At 37.3% G+C, this 25,745-nt stretch overlaps 2 protein-coding genes across 3 annotated transcripts; one reads left to right on the forward strand and one right to left on the reverse strand.

The window, feature by feature from the left end:
* The first annotated feature begins 7,720 nt into the window (after positions 1-7,720).
* LOC112049578 (uncharacterized) lies at positions 7,721-15,560 on the forward strand. The gene is made up of 7 exons (XM_024087522.2): positions 7,721-7,948; positions 8,768-8,908; positions 9,777-9,908; positions 11,003-11,151; positions 12,452-12,603; positions 13,999-14,182; positions 15,026-15,560. Exons 1-7 carry the CDS (start codon positions 7,871-7,873, stop codon positions 15,171-15,173), a joined length of 984 nt encoding a protein of 327 aa, XP_023943290.2. The 5' UTR covers positions 7,721-7,870; the 3' UTR covers positions 15,174-15,560.
* A 2,517-nt stretch (positions 15,561-18,077) lies between these two features.
* LOC112049574 (spermidine synthase) lies at positions 18,078-25,088 on the reverse strand. 2 transcript variants are annotated; one of them, XM_052883442.1, is made up of 4 exons: positions 25,073-25,088; positions 23,669-23,879; positions 23,020-23,145; positions 18,078-21,070 (listed from the first exon to the last, which is right to left on the reverse strand). In XM_052883442.1, the coding sequence occupies exons 2-4, from the start codon at positions 23,870-23,872 to the stop codon at positions 20,534-20,536; spliced, it is 867 nt and encodes a 288-aa protein (XP_052739402.1). In that variant the 5' UTR covers positions 23,873-23,879; positions 25,073-25,088; the 3' UTR covers positions 18,078-20,533. The 2 variants fall into 2 exon arrangements, with proteins under 2 accessions (XP_052739402.1, XP_023943285.2); XM_024087517.2 differs by having other exon boundaries at positions 24,966-25,082.
* Between the last annotated feature and the right edge of the window lie 657 nt (positions 25,089-25,745).

Raw genomic sequence — 25,745 nt, forward strand, 5'->3', positions numbered from 1 at the left:
GCAACACGCGAATCGGTATTTTCCTTATTAAAAAGCAAGAAATGCACGTTCCTAAAAAAATAAAACCGTCCACGACACACGTAAACAGCAGAACGTCGGATGTTCCCGTCACTTCCTCCAGCACAACAGTTGCTAAGTTGCTGAAAACCACTTTCCCAGCCGCCGTGTAGTATGTATATATGACGAAAGACATCAATATCAGTTCCCAAAAATATCTTCTCTTGAATGCCCACAAGAGTTTCTGCAATATATGATTCGTGTTCATCTCGCTGGCTGCTTTCTGTTTGTTGATCTCTATTTTTATCAACAGTTGGAGCTCATGTTCAGCACTTGCGTCGGTTCCGTTGAGTTTTCTGAATGAGCGCTCACATTCCTCGAATCGGCCTTTTGAGGCCAACCAATGAGGGCTTTCCACCCAAAAGTACGGTAGCACCATGTGAACAGTGGATAAAACAACTCCCACAAAAGTTAGAGTTCTCCAATGGAACAGTACTCCAAGTACGTGACCCAGTGCTATACCAAAGGTCGGCGTTAACATTACTACCACGCTGAGATGAAATCCCCTTGATTTATATGACGTATATTCTGCAGTAACTATTATATACAGTACAAATAATGGTCCACATCCAAGGCCACAGACAAACCTCGCCCACATGAAGGCAGCAAATGTCTTTGCATAGTACAAAATGATCCAACTTATAACAAGTGGCATTGAACAAATTATGACGCACCATCTCCGACCCACTTTGTCACCCAGTAGAGGAAGGTACAGGAGTCCAAATGTAGAAGAAAGTGTCAAGAAGGCAGCTGAAAAGAAAATTAGGTTGTTGAAAAACAGTTTAACACATCTAACAAGTTACCATCTTTTTCGTGCCTTCTCTAGCATTTAAATGGGATACCAACCGATAAATACATAAAACATTTTAAGGAGAATTAGAAAAATAAGAAACTTTCATCTGCTATTTTCATCTCCAAGGTTTACTTACAAGAATAAGTAATTTAGGAGCTTATACAAAAAACTTGAGAGGTGTGAAGGGAACACAGAACGAAGTTCGCTCACAGAAGAATACGTGCGTTCCACATACAGAAGAAAGTGTCAAGAAGGCAGCTGAAAATAAAATAAAATTGTTGTAAAACAGTTTTTTACAGTAAGTAAGTACCTAGGTAATGGATAGCCCTGTATGCGCAGCATAAGTGCTCCTTGATCTGTTGATAACCCAATAAGTTTCGCTTCTTTGGTATGGCAAGGAAAGTAGCATATTAAAATATAATAAATAATATAAGTATAGTATATATTATTTTTAAAACAAACATACTTACCTATTAAAAATATTTGCCCCTCACTGAGTACGATGCCTTCATCATGTTTCTGCAAAGCGCCGACCATGCCGGCTGTGTAACCATGCGTAAAGCCCCATGACATAGCCGTCCAATTCAGTGTTACCATCGCTAGGAGCTGAAATATTAAATCATCATCATTATCATCATCACCATCATCATCATCATCATCATCATCATCATCATCATCATCGTCATCGTTATTCGCTGATGGACCTAGAAAATGTCTATTCACTCTTGCCTTGAAGGTGCACAATTTTTACGAGTCAGGAAACAGACGCCGGAAGGGCATGCCATACCTTAGCAGTTCTAATTAGAAACGTTGATGGAAAACAACAAAGGGATGTCATTTTTCACGGCGTCCCGCTGTTGTGTGGTAGAATGGGGATAGGAGTAACTAGATTGTAAAGTTCCTGGGAACACTCCAAGGTATATCCGGTAAAAGACCGACACACAGGCGACGTAGCGTGGTATTGTAAACATTGCAGTTTCTACAAATCAACCGAGTCTTATGCAGCTAGCTGGTACTGGTAGGAATGGATATATTTTGAAAAGTGGGAGGTAAGGTGAAAGGGCTCCTTAGCAGAGAAAAGACCCGCCTGAGTTTTTGCTGCGTTAAACTGATCCAAATTGGTGCGCTCAGGGTTCCTCTAAGCTCAAGTATGTCAGCACCGCTGGCTCTTGAGCTGGACATCTACCTCTCCGTTAATAATAATAATAATAATAATAATAATAATAATTTATTTGCCAAATTGTGGGTTACAAATAGATCTTACAATAATGGTATGATTTCCAACACAATTTACCGAGTAAATCAGCGTGCAAATTTTTAGCAATATTTTACAATAGTACTTATGTTATACACATTATTTAAAAATTATTCACAAGAAAAAATATTTAATCCAAAAATTAGATATAAAGAATGAAAATAGCGACTGAGGAAAATATAAAATAAATGTCAAAATGTCAATAAGTCAATTTGCAGTAGTAATTATTATCGATAATACATTGAAGAACATATGTAATCTGATTTATCAGTAATTCAGCTAAAATTTAAAAAATCTTTCGTAGAGTAAAAACAATGAAATAATAACCACTCATGTAATTTACGTTTAAATGCAGGAAAAGTCAATTCTGTGATCGAACTTGGAACTTTATTATATATTTGAATTGCCATACAAAAGGCATTTCTTTTAAACAGAACGAGGCTCATTCTTGGCGCAAGTAGTCTATTTTTGTGTCTTGGTTCAGTATGAGATATTAATTGACCACGAGTTCTAAAATATTCAGGTTACTGTACTGTCATTTGCGTACCCAAAGATATCGGGATTCAGTAGATCGCAAGAATAGTGTAGCGGAGAGAAAAGAAGCCTGAGATACACCGGCATTAACAGCCATTAGATCAGATGAGCATCCGTCATTACTAATCGAAATGACCGTTCCCTCAGAAAATCAGATATCCACCTAACACAGAACACCACAAAAGCCAGAGGATATTCCATACGCCGAAAGCTTGCTAAGAAGACTAGCATGTCATACCCGGTCGTAAGCCTTGGAAATATCGACTAAAACAGCGAGAGCTTCGCCTTGGTTCTCAGTGCATGAATTTCTGTACCTATTGTAAAAATGCAATAAATCTGTGTGTACTATTATCTTGTATGTGCTTGCACGTAACCTTGTGACGCCCACGAGATAGAATAATGTCTAGGAAATGTACCAGCGATGTCTAGGAAAATCTGGAAAGGTAGAATTTTCTCCGACATACATATATTTATAATTTAGATTTTTGTTGATAGAGATAATTACTGTCTGTTTGTCTGTCTATATGTATGTTCGTTATAGAAACAAAAACTACTCGACGGATTTTAATGAAACTTGGTACCTACAATTATTCTTCATACTCCTGGGCAGGTTATAGTATACTTTTCATCACGCTACAATTAATAGGAACAGAGCAGTGAAGGGAAATGTTGGGAAAATGGGAGAAGTTACTCCATTTTTATAGCGATACTACTGTAAGGACGGATTAATGACGTCTAAGGACGGATGGAGTCGCGGGCGCCCGCTAGTTATTAATATTATTCAATAATTATTTTCTAGATAGAAGAGAGAATATTTCAAAATATGAGTATTATCATTACATACCTTGGACCACATTTTTCGTTGATTTAGTTATTACCTATACAATTTACAGTGCTTTAAGTTCTGGTATAAACCCGTAACATAGCGGGCGAACGCGCGAACACTAACGAAGTTCGTTGGCACTAACTCAAAACGAAAATGTCATTAGACTTAATTCTAGCTTATAACTTTTGAGTGGGTTAGGTTTATTGACAATTTCATTTACATAATATTGATATTACTTGGATGGTATAAGTAATAATAATAATACTGCGGGATTCAGGGCTAGGCTTTCGCCTTCGCAGGGGTGGTGAGCTCATATCTCACTTGCTTTACATGGATGACCTCAAGCTGTATGCATCAAAGCGTACAGACCTAGTGTCATTGCTGAAGATTACTCAAACCTTTAGCAATGACATAAGGATGGAATTTGGTGTAGACAAGTGTGCGGTCATCAATGTAGAGCGAGGAAGGATAGTGAGCTCCGAGAATATAGTTATTTCAGAAACTATCATTCTTAGATCACTCCTTGAAGGCGAGACCTATAAATACCTTGGAATGACAGAAGCACTTGGTATTGAGACAGGGAATATGAAACAGGTAGTGAAGGAACGCTTCTTTGGCCGCCTGAAAAAAGTCCTAAAAAGTCTTTTATCAGGCGGTAACAAGGTGCGTGCCTTCAATAGCTGGGTCATGCCCTTACTCATATACACTTTTGGCATTCTAAAGTGGACTCAAACCGAACTGGATTCCCTGGACTGTAAAGTCCGCAAACTGCTGACGTCATACCGGATGCATCTGTAATGAGATTGTACATCCCACGCAAGTGTGGAATACGTGGCTTCTTAAACGCCAAGAACCTCCATAATCGTGAGGTGTGCAATCTCAGAGATCATTTTCTCAAGATGAATGTGAGTATGTTTCAGGATGTCGTTGCAGTGGATAAGGGACTTACCCCGCTATCCCTAGGCAAACAGAACTGGCGCAAGCCTATAGTAATTAGTAACTCAGATCGTGTGGCAATATGGAAGAGCAAGGAGTTGCATGGACGATTCTACAAGGCCCTTACTGGGCCGGATGTAGATCAAATAACATCTGTATCTTGGTTGCAATTCGGTGACCTCTTTGGGGAAACCGAGGGTTTTGTCTGTGCAATTATGGACGAAGTTATAAAGACGAGAAACTACCGGAAACACATTATGAAAGATGGCACTCTAGACATCTGTCGAGCGTGTCATCGTCCTGGGGAGTCCCTCAGGCATATTGTGTCCGGGTGTTCTCACCTTGCTAACGGCGAATACTTGCACAGACATAATCAAGTAGCCAAGATAATCCACCAACAGCTTGCTCTTCAATATGACCTTATCGATTTTGAGATGCCTTACTATAGGTACGACCCAGCGTCAGTTCTTGAAAATAGCAGTGCATTGCTCTACTGGGACCGAACGATTATCACTGACAGGTATATTGTAGCCAATAGACCTGATATAGTGCTAGTCGATCGGTCAGTGCGTCGTGCAATAATTGTTGATATTACAGTTCCACATGACGATAATCTGGTTAAAGCCGAAAAGGAAAAAGTATCAAAATACTTGGACCTAGCTCACGAGATTACCGCCATGTGGAATGTTGAGTCAACTATTATTGTTCCGATAGTTGTTTCAGTCAACGGTCTTATAGCGAAAAGCTTCGACCAACACCTTAAGAAGCTTTCGCTTAACTGTTGGATCAAGAGTCGGATACAAAAGGCAGTGATTCTTGAGACGGCGCGTATTGTGAGGAGGTTTCTCACTCTGGAGCCCTGACCACCGGTTGCTTGGGCACTCAAATGTCCCGCAGCGGGAGGGTGATTTTTTTTTATAAATTTTTAATAATGTTTTGTATTTTATACTTATATTGTTAAAAATTTAAAAAAAAAAGAAGTAATAAATAAATGAGAGAATAATAATGTGTATTGTTAAATTTATAATGACGTGTTACCGGCAATCTGTATATTATAGTCAGTTATCCTATCTACGAGTAACGAGTATACTATACTTTAAGGACCAATCTCATTTCGAAACTTTCGTAGATATTATATTTAAAAAGACACTAATTGGTCTAGGCAGTAAAATCGACTTTTGCTTGCTAATTTGGCTGAGCAAAAGTTACTTTTCCGAGCACGTGTGATGAAAAAACTAATATAGATCTTCTTCGCCACGTTTTTTTTTCATTATTTTTTACAAGTTAGCCCTTGACTGCAATCTCACCTGACGGTAAGTGATGATGCAATCTGAGGTGGATGCAGACTAATTTGATAAGTGGAGGATGAAAATCTAGTCCCCTTTCGGTTTCTACACGACATCGTACCGGAACGCTAAATCGCTTGGCGGTACTACTTTGTCGGTAGGGTGGTACCACGGTCGAAACCTCCCACCTGACAGACCTGGACCAATAATTAAGAAAACCTCAATCGGTCAAGCCAGGGAGCAAACCCAGGACATCCATCTTGTAAATCCACCGCGTGTACCACTGCGCCACGGAGGTCGTACTCGTAGGCAGGTATAAAAAACACAAACTTCGGATGTTAATTTTTTTTTTTTTAATTTTTAATTTAATCATATTTTTTTTTAATCAGCTTAAAGTTATTATAAAGACTCCATATATTGAGTCCTCTAAAACCGTGAAATTATGCATAGATATTACTGGGCATCTTAGACCATTAATAACAATGGTCTAAGCTGGGCATCTAATGGAAACGACTGTGTACGGAAATCCGTTGAAACAAAGCAGGTACTCGACACTCGTACATTCTTAATTCTTAGCAATGTCGAAGAGCAGTCCGGAAGGTTTTATAGTGGTAAAAAATTACTATATTCAGTATTTTTTGTAATTTATGTTAATTTTTAGGGTTCCGAACGTACGTAGTACAAAAAACCCTTATAATCTCACTTGCGCACATTATAATGTCCGTCTGTTTTCTCCGAATGCACTGGACCGAGCCAGTTGAATTTTGGTAGGTACACATATTTAGTGACCCAAAGACAGGGATGTATCGTGAATAAGGAATACCTTGTATATGGGGGGCATTTATGGGGGGTAAGATGGAAAGTTGAAAAAAAAAGCTTTTACAAACTTCATCGTCTTAGACCATTAATAACTTCTTATCTATACTTATGATAAATCTGTAGAGATGTCAATTCTGTACATTAAATATATTTCCAAAATAACTATCAGGGGGAGATTAGTGGTCGATACTGATGCCAAAAATGCAATCAGTAAAATTTTCGTCTGTCTGTCTGTCTGTATGTTCTTTATAGAAACAAAAACTACTCGACGGAGTTTAACGAAACTTGGTACAATTATTCTTCATACTCCTGGGCAGGTTATAGTATACTTTTTATCACCCTATGATTAATAGGAGCAGAGCAGTGAAGGGAAATGTTGGGAAAACGGGAGAAGTTACTCAATTTTTTAAGCTTCCGTCGCGTGGTATATTTGTTATAGAAACAAAAACTACTCGACGGATTTTAACAAAACTTGGTACAATTATTCTACACACTCCTGGGCAGGTTATAGTATACTTTTCATCATGCTACAATCAATAGGAGCAGAGCAATGAAGGGAAATGTTGAGAAAACGGGAGAAGTTACTGCATTTTTTAAGCTTTCGTCGCCGTCGCGTGGTAGGGTAGGGTTAGGGTAGGGGTAGGGTAGTGGTAGGGTAAGGATAGGGTAGGTTAGGGGTAGGATAGGGGTAGGGTAGGGTAGGATCGGGGTAGGGGTAGTAGTAGGGTTTCACGCGGACGAAGTCGCGGGCGTCCGCTAGTTAATGGTCTAAGACTGTATCTAAAATTTTGAACAAAATACAAAAATTAGCTTTTTACTTGAAGATTTCCGGAAAATTATGAAACTTTGAAATTTTTGCACATGAAGGTCATTTTTGGGGGCAGATGGAAAATTCAAAATGAAATTTTTTTATATTGCATCATGTGACATATCAAATGAAAGGTCTTGATGAGAGGATTAATAATCATTCCTCTTTACGCAACTTGGCTAAACTACTAAAGTAGTCCGCACAAGCCTAGCGACTCAGTATACAGTTTACAGAAGATACTCTCAGTCGTCTCGATATTCTGCTTTGAATAAAGAGTTTCCTTGGTCCAAAGCCTTGGTCGTACTCGGAGCCGTGTAGTAAGTAGTAAGCCGTAGAATAAGGAGCAGCACAGACTTGAAAAGAGGAGCAGTCTGTAAGTTGATTTGACAGTTGACGTTTGTGGTTGACACTTGAAGACAGTTGATTCTTTAAACGTCTTTGTTTGTTTTGCGGTGATGATTTGAATACGAAAGTTTGTTTTGAAAAAGGTACATCGTATTGAGGATATTAAAACAGAAAACAACATATTGAAAATTGCTGATAACACGACATTACTATGTCTCAGTCTCAATATTCCTTATCTTGGGAAGACCACCCAAAAAACATTTGTAATGGGCTAAGCTACTTACAGCAGGTAAGTTTACTAAATGCAAATAGTATATTGAAATTTAACTTATTCCCATATAAATATGTATTAAACTTCCGTCTTACCTACTTAATGTATTTAAACATCATAAATACTAAAACTCATTCATACTTTAAATGAAAAAATGTAACAAAATAAAATTCATATTTTGCTATTGAAAAGTAAAGGCTTTTTACAAGATGCTTATTGAATGAAGGTGTAAATATAAAACATAAGTTTTTACAGTAATTAAGAAAATTTCACCTCTAGGGTTGAAAGGGGTGATTTTTCGCAAAAAAATCAACAATTCGCTTAAAAATCAGTCATCAATTAGTATTGCAGAATATATTTACAGAAATTGGTACTTAATGATTATTGTTGAGTGATTTGAATTGTAATAGGATTTTCAAGGTATATGTCAGTCTTATTCAAACAAAAAACTAATTCTAATCTATTTTGAATACAGCTTCTAAAGAACTTAAATAGCATCTTTGGGTCGGCATTATACTGAATTCCCCTTAATTGAAAGAAGATAATGGTACCAGAAGATACTGTAGAGTCGTGTGATAAAGTGTGTAATGTGTGATAAAAATCATGCTGTAGGGGCAGCATGATTTTACCAGAGGAAACTGATAGTTTTTTTTTATATCGAAATAAAAACAATGACTTTTTAGGTTACATAGCTAAGAAACGCACATAAGTCAAAGTGAAACTTGACCAGGTCCACTAGTAAGAAATGAAAATTAATGACCACCAGCAATTAATATTGAATAATATTTGTTACCTATGATTGAATTTGCATACCTCCTTATAAGTGTGTGTTTTCAGAATGGAGAGTTTGTAGATATGACACTGGCAGCGGACGGGCACTTTGTGAAAGTACACCAAGTTATTATGGCACTCAGCAGTCCCTTCATCAAAGATCTCATTGCCTCAGCCAATTGTCCACATCCAGTTATAGTATTAAATGTATGTATCTTTTATTACTTCCATTTTCTGGTTTCATGATGACTTTCTGGCTAAAGGTTCAATGTGGAAAGGCTTGTGTGTTTATGTAGTTCATAGTTTTGGATTAACTAACAATATCATCATGTTAATGAAGATGACAGAGACCAAGAGTTTAACATCACTATCTTTTCCCATTCCAGACTATGAATTCAACCTTTGACACAACGCCACACAGGCTAGTGTAGCCACATCTTTATAAATTTTTTAATTTTTTACAAGTTAGCCCTTGACTACAATCCCAACTGATAGTAAGTGATCTAATCTAATATGGAAGCAGGCTAACTTGTTGGGAGGAGGATGAAAATCCACACCCTTTTTGGTTTCTACACAACATTGAACCGGAATACTAAATCGCTTGGCAGTACGCCTTTGTTGGTAGGGTGGTACCAGCCAGACCTGGACCAATTAAGAAAACCTCAATCGGCCCAGCCGGGGGTCGAACCTAGGAATTCCGTCTTGTAAATCCACTGAGCCCACGACTGTGCCACGGAGGCCATCAAGACATATAACATAACATAGTAGGCACTGTTCCAATGAGGCAATTATATGACAACATGCTTTAATATTATTCATGTATAGTTTTTTATTAAACTTGGTTAAATTTAGTTCGGTACAAAGTGGTCTAAGGCAAGATAAGGCCAGACCAGTACTGTTAAGACTACTAGTATATACAATAAAGTGTATCAATTTTAGTCAGCTATGACCTCTTGCATGAACTTCCAAACATCAGGAGTCGCCAGCATTCAGCAGCTCACAGCTACCTGCTTGATGTCATTGGTCCACCCAGTGCAGCGTCAATCAAAATTAATTTACCACATGTGTTTTATAGAAAATATCTCAATCAACTTTGCTATCAATATTGGAGTATATCTACACTGGTGAGGTGATGGTGGCAATAGAGAACATCAGGGATCTGATAGACGCTGCTAAGGAACTCCACATCAAAGGATTACAGGAAATGGTAACATCATTCTATCAAAGACCTTAAGTAGGAGAGCCAGTGAACCCCAGACCTTCGTCATTTTATAAAATGTTATATTTTTAAATGTTAGCTTTCTGTTATCTCATTTGAAAATAAAAAATACTTGTGAAAGAATTATTTCTATACGTTAATTAATTTCCGAGATATAGAATCTTAAAAGACCGTGCGGTGATCAGCTCGCGTTTAATACCGTGACGTCATCAAACAATATTTGCTCGCCCGTTACAGGCAGTTTCGTACTTCTGCCTTACCTACTGACGAACTAATGGTTAGAATTGAAAATTATTTTTGTGTTGAAAAGCCCGTTTATCGAGGCTATAAGCTACATAACATCACGCTACAATCAATGGGAGCAAAGCACCGATCAAAAATGTCGCCAAAACGGGTAAAATAATGTTCAGTCGTCGGCTAGTCTTCTTAAATGCGAAAAGTCATTCTCACGAAATTTCGAATCGAAAACCGCTTGGCGTACAAAGATGAAATTTGGCAGGGAGGTAGTCTATAGTTAGTAGGTATCTGCTAATAATGGATTTTCAACAGGGCCGGATTAAAGAGGTCTAGAGGGTCTCACAAGTTTGTATGAAAGTCTTTAATTTATTATGCTACAAACTTGAAATTTAGCGTACCTAGTAACATTCCCCATTGCCTACCTTACTTACTTATGGTAGGAGCATGAGCTGACAGACTTTCAGCTTTTATAAAATGACTAAGGTCTGGGGTTCACGGGCTCTTAGTGTATAACACTATTCGCCTGCATATAATCTAACTATTGATTGCAGAACAAAAAAGAAAACTTTTAGCAGTCTTTTATTGATTGACAGTTTGAATATAAAACTAGTTTAACTTTATAGCATCAACTAGCACAGTGTCCATAGGAGCACAGGTATAAAATATAGCCTATGCACTCAGGGATAGTGTAGCTTCCCAACAGTGAAAGAATTTTTCAAATCGGTTCAGCAGTTTCAGAGCCTATTCAATGCAAACAAATAAACAAAAAAATCTTTCCCATTTATAATATTTGTTTTTTCAGTTTAAATGTCCCAAATAAATAAAATAAAGTATCTTTTTTTCAGAATCTATCTGTACCAAGGACAGAGTATCAACATGCAGATCATGAATCACTGTCCACAGACACGACTTGTTTACACATCGAGGAGGATGATATCCCCTACTGTGAGATACAAAAACAGACTGATAAAATCAACTGTCATGATATGGAAGTGTGAGTGTTATTCATATTTATATACATATAAAAGTAGTGCTTACATACATATAAACACATTATGTGTTAAAGCTTGCTAAAGGGATTAGGCGGCATTCTCTACTAGCATCTTTCATGCTAGTGCAGGTGTCTTTAACTACAGCTTTCTTAAATCTGGCCAGACCATTACGGCATATGTCTCTTGTCAGCTTAACCCTACTCCCAGTATTCACTAGTCCTGGACTTTGCTTGGTGTTTTTCTCTCTACCACGCGATGGTAGAGAGATAGATACGAACGAAGATATTAGTCTCATATATGGTACTGCAAAGTGCAAACCATGATGGAAAAGCTAGCTGCTTAACAATCTAGGCTGGTCAATCGCTATAGGCCACTGCTGGTTCAGGACAACACTAGACCACACACTGCACGACAGACAGACGGCTACCAAATTAGAGGAGCTTCAATTGGAATGTCTAAGACATCCACCATACTGTCTGGACTTTGCTCCAATAGATTACCATTGCTTTTCAAAATTTGAACAATTTCTAAATAAGCTAAAACTACTAATAAAATCAAGAATAATTATCCTGGAAATTATTATACATATATGCAGTCTGATATAAATATAACGTCATATCAACCCATATTCGGCTCACTGCTGAGCTCGAGTCTTCTCTCAGAATGAGGGGTTAGGCCAATAGTCCACCACGATGGCCCAATGCGGATTGGCAGAATTCACACACGCAGAGAATTAAGAAAATTCTCTGGTTTGCAGGTTTCCTCACAACGTTTTTCCTTCACCGTTTGAGACACGTGATATTTAATTTCTTAAATGCACATAACTGAAAAGTTGGGAGGTGCATGCCCCGGACCGGATTCGAACCCACACCCTCAGGAATCGGAGGTAGAGGTCATATCCACTGGGCTATCACGGCTTCACGGCTGATATAAATATATATGAATCCAAATATGGCTTTTTATGCATTAGAGGAGGTACTTACATATGTAACTTTTTTATGACATGTCTAAGTATGTGAACCTTATTTCTAGTAATTTTTTCTTAAGTATAATTTACCATGCTTAGACTTTGACCTTCCTTTCGTCGTGTCTGTCACAATGCCAATACGCTAACTTTAGGGCTAAATATTGATGTGTATATTGTGTAAGTAAATTTATTTATATAAAATCACGAGCGTCTTGTAGTTATTTATACATCTATCTACAGAAAATATAATTATTTTACTAACTACTGATAGTAATTGTAGTGTGTATTGGTTATACTCGTAATAAGCTACTTTCTTTAACTTGTTTTTGTTTTAGAGTGGCAACCGGGCCTATAAACATGGGCGTGATCCAAAATTCTAGCGACCACGGTGGTCTTAACGAGTTGCGCTTTTCGGAAGGCAGAACTGTCGCGTTACAACCAGAGACTGATAAGAGATCTATGGTGTTGCCAGATATGGAACCAAAGAGTAAGTCGAACATTGCATTGATGATAGTGAATGTTACATAATGCCTAGTCATCATAATTATTAGCATATTTTAATGGACACCGACTTGTAGAGCATCATCATCATCATTATCAGCCGATGGATGTCTATTGCTGGACATAGGCCTTTTGTATGGACTTCCAAACAAAACGGTCTCGAGCCGCCAGCATCCAGCGGCTACTTGCAACCCGCTAGATGTAATCAATCCACCTAGTGGGGGGTCCACCAACACTGCGGTTTCCAATGTCGCCACTTAGGGACCCCAAGTCCATCGGCTCTTCGAACTATGTGGCCTGCCCATTGCCACTTCAGCTTCGCGACTCGCTGAGCTATGTCAGCGACTGGTTTATCTGCCAGAATGCCTGTAGAGCATTGGAGGTATGAAATGTCATGAGTTTCCTACCTTAATATTTTTAAGTCCTGGTCTCCATGATACAGGTCACCTGGAGCCCACAGGAAATCGACTAATATTGTAACAATTTCTACACTAATCTTATAATATTATGAACATATAATGTTTGTTTGTTTGCATTGAATAAGCTCTGAACCTAATGAACCGATTTCAAAAATTTTTACACTGTTGGGAAGGCACGCTATCCACGAGTGCTATAGGCTTTATTTTATCGGATCGGGACCCACGCGGCGTCTGCCAGTTCTAAAATAAAGATAATTGTTTTCATTGCATTTGGGTTTACTATAGGTAAATGGCATGCACCTCCAACTTTTCAGTTGTGTGCATTTTAAGAAAATTAAATATCACGTGTCTCTAACGGTGAAGGAAAACATCGTGAAGAAACCTGCATACCAGAGAATTTTCTGTCTCTGCGTGTGTAAAGTCTGCCAATCCGCATTGAGCCAGCGTGATGGACTATTGGCCTAACCCCTCTCATTATGAGAGGAGACTCGAGCTCAGCAGTGAGCCGAATATGGGTTGATAATGATGATGATAGATAAATGCAGATTTTTGCAGCTGATTTTCAGATATTTTCTCGTTTTCCCAGAAACAAATGCCCTGCAATACACAGTGTCGGCGCAGGGCTCCCTGCAGCTGATCCTGGTAAAGAAAATTATACCTAAAGGCCTTTAAATATAGTCCAATATTCAATACAATCCCAAACTCAGAGCAAATTCATCCTTAAGGGTTGAGTTTAAGGTTGAATTTGCAATTGCGACTACTTGAATTGAGTGCCAAGAAGTTGTGTTTGGCACGCTTTTTGGTCGCTGATTGTGGATCCACTTTTTAATAGGAAATCGATAATGTCAATTAAGTTATGTATACTACATTACGCATTTCCTTTATAGGAGGGATAATGATCATGATGATAGATAAATACAGATTTTTGCAGCCAGTTTTCAGATATTTTTTCGTTTTCCCAGAAACAAATACCCTGCAATACACAGTGTCGGCGCAGGGCTCCCTGCAGCTGATCCTCAACCGGTTCCTGTACTACCTGAAGTACACCAAGCAGGACCACACGCGACAGTGGCGCTGCGTGGACTACCTGACGCGGACGAAGTGTCCCGCCGTCGTCATCACCAAGGGCAACATGGTCCTGCAAAGGTTGGTGGTTTTTTCAACCGATTTCAAAAAAAAGAGGAGGTTATCAATTCGTCGGAATATTTTTTTTTATTTAGTTGACGTCCACTGCAGGACATAGGCCTTTTGTAGGGACTTATTTCCAAACATCACGATACTGAGTACCTGCGTCCAGCGAATCACTCTGACTTGCTTGATGTCGTCAGTCCACCTGGTGGGGGGTCGACCAACAGTGCGCTTTCTAGTACGGGGTCGCCATTCCAGCACTTTGGGACCCCAAAGTCCATCGACTCTTCGAACTATGTGCCCCGCCCATTGCCACTTCAGCTTCGCAACTCGTTGTCGTTTTTTTAATTAGACATTATATATATCGTGTTTTTGAGACTTGATTGGTATCAATATTAATTTTATATTTAACTTTTGACATAAACGGTGAAAACGCTGTTCGCCTTGATGGTCTTTAAATTATCTATGTCATTCATTGACCTCTTAAAATAAAAGGACGCACAATCATGTAGAAAATTTCACTTAAAAACTGGCCAATTTTGCTTCGACAGTTTTAGAATTATTGGTAAAGAAAATTATACCTAAAGGCCTTTAATATTCAATACAATCCCAAATTCAGAGTAAATTCAACCTTATGGGTTGAGTTTAAGGTTGAATTTGCAAATGCGACTACTTGAATTGAGTGCCAAGAAGTTTTGATTGGCACGTTTTTTGGTCGCTGATTGTGCATCCACTTTTTAATAGGAAATCGATGATGTCAATAGATACTTACGTCAATTAAGTTATGTATACTACATTACGCATTTCCTTTATAGGAGGGATATATTAAAATAGGTTGATAATGATTTTTTTTAATTCTAGGATATTAGCCCACAAACACTTGTTCCACGATAAGAAGATATTAAAAAAAGTGATGGCAAACAACGTGTTCACTGCTTTCGACGACGCCGAACAGACCGGCCTTAAACTGAAAGACAAACAGACAGAGAGCAACCCTGATAGCGAGTGACCATCACCCAGCACGCTAGGCCAAAAAGGACCGGCGGACATGTAGTACTGATCGTTTTTATGTCAAAAATATAGATGAAAACAACCCAGTCTCCATATAAACATGGGCCCAAAATATTCAAACAATACAAAGCTGAAAATTGGTCATAAATCAGGCCAAGTATAAGGAGATCTCATGAGGCCAATTTTCAGAAAAATCTACATTGGCTAAATTAGCTAAATTACTTGTTAAAGTTGCATTTGCGCCACTTGATCAGATATGTATATGATATCAAATTTGTCATTTATTATTTGTGTCAAACTGACAGTTTTTCTAGGGATTTGACATTAATGTGAAACCTTTTTTCAAAATGTCTAGGAAATCTGCCAATATAACAAAGATAATACATAGACTCCGCGCTACGAAAAAAGCTCAGCGCATTAAACCATTAGCGCCGCGTCTGCGGGACTTGTTTCTTGGCGCGAAGTATAGAATGAATTTACTGTCAAATGTATCAGATGACATTGACGTTCACATTTTCAAAGACAACTAATGTCAGTTGTTCCAGATCCAGATTTATAAATACGCATTTATGAAGCTGGATCAGTATGAAAATAATAAAATCACCTTATTTTCTATGTTGGCCAATATTATTTCGTCTAAGATACAAATGGTGTAAAAACACCATTTTTAGTACATATTATCATTTTTGTATCGTTCTGAAGAGTGGGCCCAATTCCAGTCTTTTCTTTTGTATTGATTGGCGATAACGGCCACATACAATCGCACCTGATGGTAAGTGATGATGCAATCTAAGATGGAAGCGGGCTAACTTGGTAGGAGAAGGATGAAAATTCACACCACTTTCGGTTTCTATACGACATTGTAGCGAAACGCTAAATTGCTTGGCGGTATCTAGCCACGGCCGAAGACTCCCATCAGCCAGACCTGGACCAATTAAGAAAACCAATTAAGAATTGAAAAATTCAGTGGAATGCGCGGTGGATATAAAAGACGTGGACCATCAATTTCAACATATTTCACGAGATGGTCCTTTGGTCGCGTGTAAGGCCCACTGTTAGTAAGAGACATTATGTAAGATGGACAATTTTGACGTGTATTCTCGCTTACACTAAAATATCAATAGTTTTCTTAAAAAATAAGAAATTAAAACAAAATGTTGTATAAAAAAATAAAATTTATTGTCCCAGATTTGTAACATGTAATATGAATATAATGAAATAACATTTTCCAAAAAAAATATCTATATCTCAATAATGTTTCCTAGACACGGACTTATATTAACCTAGACCCCACATTCATTATACCATTTATTATATATAAAAACTTTTGCTAAGATAAACGATGACGTCATAAAATATATTTAATGGTGGTAATATCTAATAGTTAACAGTAATTTCAATAGCCTCATTATGGTTCATTATGATAACGCATCATTATGGTTGATCGATAATAAAAAAAATAGATATAGTCCATAAAATAGAGGTCAAAAAAGTCGTGGTCGAGGTGGAATCCAGACTGCGTAATTTTGTATATCGTAGCAACTCCTCGCACGCCCAACATAACTGACGCATAAATTCATTTTGGAGCGACGCGTCTACAGCCTAACATACCCGACGCATAAGTTGTTTAGAGCCTTTCACCAATCTTTCGCTTCAGTCGCTAGTATGGGTATCTAATCAAACCAAATCAATCAAAAATCATTTATTATTTGAAGTAAGCTCAGTTTACAAGCACTTTTGACACGTCAGTTGACTATTTGTAAAGATTCTACCACCGGTTCGGAAGGCAGGTTCTGCTGAGAAGATACCGGCATGAAACTCAACAGTTGCTCTTTTGAAAAAGTCATACAGTATTATAATTTACAATTGATAACAATTACTGTTTACCTACATTTCTTATAGTTTTACTTCCTGTGTGAAGGTGGAAGCTGATCCAACGGCCTCCAAGCATCTTTATCATTAAGGAACTCATCAATGTTGTAGTAACCTCGACTAAGTAAATCTAGTTAAATATAAGTCCGTGTTATTACATCAATTACTAATTTATTATTATAAATGCAACACATACCTAATTCATTTATTCATAAGAAATTCATTAAGTGACGATGCAGTCTAATATTACGAGCTAACTTAACAAATCCATTCAATTGATACCCGTATCATAGGAGTGCATGAAAAACAATTGGTCTGTTTGAATGACGTCGCTAATTCTAATAAAGAGGAATGCCCACCGGCCAATACAACCTCGGCCCCGGGAACTCAGGTACATTACGTTATCAACCCATATACGGCTCACTGCTGAGCTCGAGTCTCCTCTCAGAATGAGAGGGGTAAGGCCAATAGTCCACCACGCTGGCCCAATGCAGATTGGCAGACTTTACACACGCAGAGAAATAAGAAATTCTCTGGTATGCAGGTTTCCTCACGATGTTTTTCCTTCACCGTTTGAGACACGTGATATTTAATTTCTTAAAATGCACACAACTGAAAAGTTGGAGGTCCATGCCCCGGACCGAATTCGAACCCACACCCCCCGGAATCGGAGGCAGAGGTCATATCCACTGGGCTATCACGACTCTTATAACATTATATGGAGATAATAATATGATGTTAAAATAAGGATCTGTTTAAATGATTGGTTTAATAAAAGTATGTTTCTTGAAGAAAAAACCTTTTTTTATCACTCTTTTTGCTCAAAAGTACCAAAGTGCCGAGGTAATTTTTTTTTTTAATAAAAATTTGTATCCATTATTTTTTCTGTTACCAACAATCATAAAATGAAAAATTTCGATAAACTCAACGTATGGTCAACAATCTTTGCTTGTCCCCATTGGGGACACAAAGATGAATTAAAAATGTCGTAAAATGTTGTAGCATTTTCATTTCTAAAGTAGAATTATCAAGATTTTTTTAGATATAAGTAAATTGCTGGGCTATTAGGGTTGGCCTGGGTCGGAGATGGGCATTCCTTTTTCAGTCTAGTCAATATTAATAAAATCAGCTACCAATATATCTTAGTGGAATGTATAAAAGAAAGATAACAAATTACCCGATAAAGTCACAGAGTGTTGTTCAGTCTGATAATTTATAAAAATAGTAATTTGTATATTATTATTAAAAACACTTATGCCTAAATTCGAGTGGAGGGGCATGTTATTACTACGAAAACATAAATGCACATTTAAGTACGCGAGTACCTTTTACAAATATAATATTAATAACAAAATATCGTAAATGCGTATAGATCTATAACTCAAATAATTATATAGTATACCCGTGGTATATAGATTTGTGTATTAAATATAAATTGACACAAAACCGTTCAGTATCAATATTTTTTTTTAAATTTAGTTTTACAGCTCTTAAGTTCCAACCCTTTTGAGTGTCAGTATATTGCTATCCACTGTATAATATTTATTTTAGTAGTATCAATAAATAAATAAAACTGTAAACAGCTTTAATAATAATTATGGTCTAAAATCCGGCATTAGAAATATATACCCTCATCTGTTATCTATTACTGATAAGAAATAAATGATATATAATATTCAGTGACACATTGCAAATAGGTTGCCTAGTTAAATTGCGGCCAAACACATTTTTCATACAAAATCTAGGACACCATAAGGCAACTTTATACAGTGAAATAAAGCATAAAATGAGCTTCCTTTTGACATATTAAACGACTAAATAACTGATGTTGGTATTTGTAAAACATTAATGAACTGTTTATATCTGGCAATCCCACAGTTGCAGTTTGAAAGCAGGCAACCTTTACATGGTTTAATTTTTATTAATTAAGCAAAGATTTCATATATTTCAAGATTCAATATGTTTAATCATATAATACTCACGGAGCGCAATTTTATTAGGCAACCTATTTGCAATGTGTGTGAATATTTTCTATCATCAATATTTCTTATCCCAAATAAATAACAGATGAGGGTATAAATTCCTTATGCCGACCAGTGGCTGACAACTATTTATATCATGTGGAATTCCATTGTTAAAAATAATAATTTTAATTAATGACGAATTTGTATATTAAGCATAATTTTAAATTAATCATGGCACACACTATTTATGATCTGAGATTTACTGAGAAGATATTGTATACACGTACAGGCATATGTAAATAGTATAAAAATATCGGAATGTATATTAAAAGTGTAAAAATATAATTTTACTAGATCAATTGGTTGGTTTACAAAAACGGCCTGTAAGCTGCAAACTGTCTTTATAGTAGTGATTATATAAACTATATCTGATATTTAAAATTGTCGTGTAGCGGAACTATGGCAAAACAAAGTTTTTTTTGTTTATTTTATTCTTTTACAAGTTAGCCCTTCTACTAACTACGACTACAATCTCACCTGTTGGTAAGTGATGATGCAGTCTAAGATTGAAGCGGACTAACTTGTTAGGAGGAGGATGAAAATCCACACCCCTTTCGGTTTCTACACGGCATCGTACCGGAACGCTAAATCGCTTGGCTGTACGTCTTTGCCGGTAGGGTGGTAACTAGCCACGGCCGAAGCCTCCCACCAGCCAGACCTGGACAAATTAAGAAAATCTCAATCTGCCCAGCCGGGGATCGAACCCAGGACCTCCGTTTAGTAAATCCACCGCGCATACCACTGCGACACGGAGGCCGTTTGCCAGGTCAGCTAGTAATACTATTAGGTTTGCCTAAAATTTTGTTAAACGCTCTATTTCACTGGAAGCTAGAAGAATAGGCTAGTTGACATTTTTTTTTAAATGATCTTAAATAGTTCATTATCGTTCTACTAGACTGATTTTTTTTTTCATTATTTTTGGGATGTGGTTACATGATAATTTGAGTTTTTAAATATGTTTTTGACAATACGAGCCAAAACGCCTGTCGACCATGACAGTTAATATTTCAACTGTTTCATGACGTCACTATAATAAATTCCATGCATATTAACAAAAATATTAATTAACAATTAGTTCGACGTTTAGTACATCAAGTGTGTTAGTGACGTCACAAAATGGACAACAGCATTTTGACGTTTGAAAAATTTGAAAAAATACGTGATATTTAAAGTTTTTTTAGGAAGCCCTTAACTATTAATTGATTTCGGTATATTTCGGACCCTTATTCCATGTACTTCACGAAATTAATATTGTTTATATTAAATTTGATATGAGTCAACTACCCTATTTGGAGGAATTTCAACTTTCTAACAAAGTCAATTAAGTCCATTTTATGTCTCTGTCATATAAAGCCAAAATACAAAGATAAAAGTTTCTCGGCAGTTTCTATAGTGTATTAAAAGTGCAGTTAGCTCACAGACCGCTTTATAAACCATGTAAAAAATATACTTATTATTTATTCTAAGAATCTATTTCATATTGAACAAAGGCAGGCAACGAAAACGCCGCTTTATGCACGTCTGTGTTATAGTACTTTAAGCCCATATTCTTCACTTCGTCAAGTGTGAATTCCAATACCGGATTTTTCAAATCGGTGTTGCTATCCAGTGAGCCGATAACGAAACCGATTTGCCCGCAAGGATACGTAGGTACTGAGGTAGTGGCGTACGCGGCTACAGGGAATTGATTTTTACAAAATCTGAGGGTATTTTTAACTAAATTCATGCTATCCCAATATGTTCCTGCTTGGGAGCATACTATACCGTTGGGTTTTAAGGCACTTTTCATAAGGGCAAAGTAGTTTTCTTGGAAAAGGTTGACAGCCGGTCCGACGGGGTCACTGCTGTCAGTTATTATGACATCAAACTCGTGGCTGTGGTTCTTCATGAATTCGAACCCGTCACCTACGTGCAGTGTCAGCTTTTTGCTTTCGAAGCCTACGGCCATAAATGGGAGGTACTTTTTCGATACTTCGATAACTTTTGCGTCGATTTCCACCTGAAATTACATAAATAAATTACATTATTTTTAATAATATGTCTTTTATTTCTTGTGTTGAAATCAATTCAGTTTGATACCGCTTTTTTTTTATTCTTTACAAGTTAGCCCTTGACCACAATGTTACCTGATAATAAGTGATGATGTAATCTAAGATGGAAGCGGGCTAACTTGTTAAGAGTAAGATGAAACTCCACACCCCTTTCGGTTTCTACATATCGTACCGGAACGCTTAATCACTTGGCGGCCCAGACGGGGATCGAACCCAGGACCTCCGTCTTGTAAATTCACCGCGCATACCACTGCGCCGTCACTAAAAAATACCACTACATTTATGAATGTATAAAATTATGTCAGAAGACAAATCTTCTAACTTAAAAAAATATTTTTTTTTTCAATCGGTTAAATAGACTTAATAGACACAAACACAAGCAACTGATAAAACTAAAATTGACCTTCCTCTTCACTGTGTCATGATAACGTCTGCCTTATCAGTGTGGTCTGGGACTTTATGAATCAAAGAACTATTCATATTTCAATTTAAATAGATTATTATTTTTATCATTCAGGCAGAACCAACACAAATATTTGTTTAACTAGATAGTTAGCCTACATAGCCTGGATCGTGATGACCTTTGAGTCTTGCGTTGGACTATAAAATATGAGCTTATCTTCTAAGAACTCAGCTTGGAGTAGTGAAATTGGTAGTGTTACATATCAGAGAGCAAACTTAGACATCGGTCATTATCATTAACATTGGTTGATAAAGAAATTAACCACCCTTAGCCCACCAGCCCACATAGGAGTAGTAGTGTGGGTCTCTATACCCATTTTATAAGAAGAGAGGCCTAGCCCTGTAATGGGTTTTAATAGGCTGATAATGATGACATTAAAATTATGTTTTAACACCAATTAATAGTTAAGTCTGCCAGTCAGACGAATTCTGAAGGCAAATTAGTGATACCACTACACTATATGGTTAATAGAAAATATATTAACCATATCTAATTGTATACATAATTTTAAATAAATAAGTTATGAAATGACATGTGTACTGTGTTGTGTGTGTGATGTGTTTTCTACCTTCATTCCTAAATTCTTTGTTCTCTCATCAAGAAAGGCTGTTATAGTTCCTTGACAAGGCTGCTATATAAATAATTAAACAACATATTTTATTACCTGTCATCCAATAGCAGCTACATAACAAAAGAATAGTATTTTAAAAACCATTTAACTTGAATTTTACAGATAATAGATAGGGTTAGGGGTGGGGTAGGGGGGAGTAGGGGTAGGGGGGTGGGGGGTTAGGGGGTAGGGGTGGGGTAGGGTTGGGTATAGGGGTGGGGTAGGGGTGGGGTAGGGTAGAGGTAGGGTAGGGGTGGGGTAGGGGTGAGGTGGGGTAGGGGTAGGGTAGGGGTGGGGTAGGGGTGGGGTAGTGGTGAGGTAGGGTAGGGGTAGGGTAGGGCAGGGGTAGGGCAGGGGTAGGGCAGGGGTAGGGCAGGGGTAGGGTAGGGGTAGAGGTAAAGAAGGGTAGAGTAGGGATAGAGAATAAGTGCACTTATGTCACAACGAAGCTTGACCGGGTCCGCTAGTATGATAGATACTATAGATACCTACTACAAACCACCGCAAAAAACAATCACCAAACAAAACAATGCCAACAGAAAACAGATAAATAATATGCACAAAATAACCAAATATTATCAAATTTACGTTTATTTCGGACTATTAATATACCTAATGCCAATTTATAAGATATATACAAATGGGTTGACAAGTCTTTCCCTCCGTTTATCCACCGGGGATATTATATCCACCGGCGTGCCCATGCGCGGTGAGTGGATAAAACGAGTGTGGGGGATAAACGTTTTATCCTCTCCCCGTGGATAAATTTCTCCCTTGCCCGTGCTAGCCCTGCTGGGGCACTATACAATAGATAAACATTTTACCTGTACTATTTCTTTAACTCGTGGATGTTTCGCCACATCTCTCGCGACACCGCCATCCCCTCCTCCTACTATTAGCACTTTCTCAGGGTTAGGATGACAGCAGAGTGGTAGGAATGATATCATCTCCTATAATAATAGGGAAAACAAAATACAAATGTAAATATTACAAATAATTTTTTATGCTAATATAAGTTAGTTGAATTTTTGGTTACACTGACCCTGCTCTTAGTCATTAGACATTAAAATAATATACATTAAACCAAAAAGTTAATTAAACCACCATAACTATCCACTGAATTTCCCCGAGGAAAACATTCAAGATATGAATTATCATTGAATTAAAAATGAATATCATTCAACAACGCACTCCTCTCTGTTTTACCGAACCTAATTTCATACATGCTTAGGAAATCACCACAAAAAGTGACCTGAATTTAGATTTAAAAAATCTTTGGTTTTACCCACATAATTTCAATTCCTTTGGCAATATAGGGATAAAATATAACATATGTTACTCGCTGATAATGTAGCTTTTCAGTGATAAAATAATTTTTAAAATTGGTCCAGTAGTTTTGGAGCATTTTCATATCAAACAAACAAAAAACAGATCTTACCTCTTTAAAATATTAGTTTAGAAACAATATTTTACCTGGTAAGAGAATTCATCTTTTTGTGTGCACTGTATAATCCCATCCAGCACTAGCACCTTCCCCAAGCTGGTGGTGTCAAACACTTGGATGAACTGGTACGGTGACCTCTCCTCGTGGAGTACTTCCTTCACTTCAAACGAGAATGTACTGCCAGGCCAAAGTTCACATGATTCAGAGAACCAATTTTTTTTTAATGTGTCCATAATTTATCTGCAAAATAGTAATGATGGTAAGTGATAACAAAAACATATTTTAAACAACAACTATTTTCTTTTTTAGAATTTGAATTATTGTCTTTTTTTTTTTTTATTCTGTACAAGTTAGCTCTTGACTACAATCTCACCTGATGGTAAGTGATGATGCAGTCTAAGATGGAAGTGGGCTAACTTGTTTGGAGGAGGATGAAAATCCACACTCCTTTCGGTTTCTACACGACATCGTACCGGAACGCTAAATCGCTTGGCGGTACGTCTTTGTCGGTAGGGTGGTAACTAGCCACGGCCGAAGCCTCCCACCAGCCAAAAACCATATTAATTTATTATGAAACCAACTAACTATGAAACTCATGTGATAGAATGTCAGAGTATGCAGTTTGGATTGTGCCATATTGCTAGAACCAGCTCATGGCTAAGGGCCCCATATGGGTTCAAAACTAGTAAGGCATACTCTGACATTGTATCACTTGAGTTTTAGCTGTGTTTCATAATAAATTAAGAACTTTTTTGATCCTTTTTAAGTGTTCTAACTAGACTTTGTGGTATAGAGATAACCCAGTATTTTATGCTATGTGCTATTTTGCATGTTCCTGTAATTATACTGTTAACCATAGCCTTCAGACTGGAACACAGCAAATCGTGGTCAAGGGAAATATTGGTCATATTCAAATGATTTGGCTGATATTGTTTAGAAAAGGAAAAAAAGAATACTTACAGTTATATGATATTGAAACCTGTTTTATCTTACAGCTATTTCCCACTTATTTCATGTGTTAATGTAGATAAGTAAGTAGGTTACTGAAGTTTCAATCGTTTTGCCATGTATACCCTGATTTATTATCACAAATCAAGAATTTAGGTACAATTGTGTATATAAAAAATCTACCAGAGGGCTGACCTCTGCCCCTTAAAGATGATAACACGAACAACGGAGTGATTTACTAACTCGCACTCGCAGAGTACATTATACTGCATTATTAAAGAATAATGCTATGGTACTTAAATTAATTGATCTATGCTCGCATCAATTAGGGCAAGGTACTCTTAAAACTCTTCATTGACTAAGTTAATAAAAACTTACTTTTTAAAGAAGCCTTGTCACTCCAAACAAACCAACTGCTAATGCTAAACACTTATTAATGAACAGAACACTGATTTATTAAATAATCTACAGTACTATTGCCGTACCCAATTAATTAATTAATTCTTAAAATTATTTTTCCAATTTTCCAAGTTCCAACTGAGAAAAATATGTCTGACGTCACTCAGCGGCACCGGTCGGAGTCGATTTCGGTCGGTCAATGACATGGACATCACAATGACAAACGTCAAATGAAGATGACATCATGTATCAATGCAATTATCATGATCATGAGCAAGCATGACTTTGACATTGAATTTGTATGACAATTGACATTTTTATAATCGTCGACATTTCGTCTGACATTTCGTTGACTTGGCAAGGACCTTCATTTTTCGTTTTTGAATTAAATTGACCTTCTTTTGACGTTTGTGACAAAGGACTACTATTTTGGGTATTTTGATCTGTGCATCTCTCTTACGATTAGGTGCTTATAGCTTGGCAAATTCATTTGTAATACTCCCGATCTTAGATACATATCTATGTGTTTATTTGTATTAGGTGTCAAAGCTCCCGATGGTCCACGAGGGCCGGGGGCAAAGAGTAGAGCGGGGGCCGTGTAGCTATGAATAAAAAACCCACGACTAAAGCACCTCATATCCCCGCACGCACGATTTCACACCTGCGCAGTCTTACCCCCCGTCGCTCACTTAACATGGGAGTGTCATCAACGAAACTTGCCAAGCTAAACAATTATCTTAGCTAAATCTTCTTCTTTTT

The sequence above is a fragment of the Bicyclus anynana genome, chromosome 9 (assembly GCF_947172395.1).
Source record: "Bicyclus anynana chromosome 9, ilBicAnyn1.1, whole genome shotgun sequence".
Taxonomy (NCBI): Eukaryota; Metazoa; Arthropoda; class Insecta; order Lepidoptera; family Nymphalidae; genus Bicyclus; species Bicyclus anynana.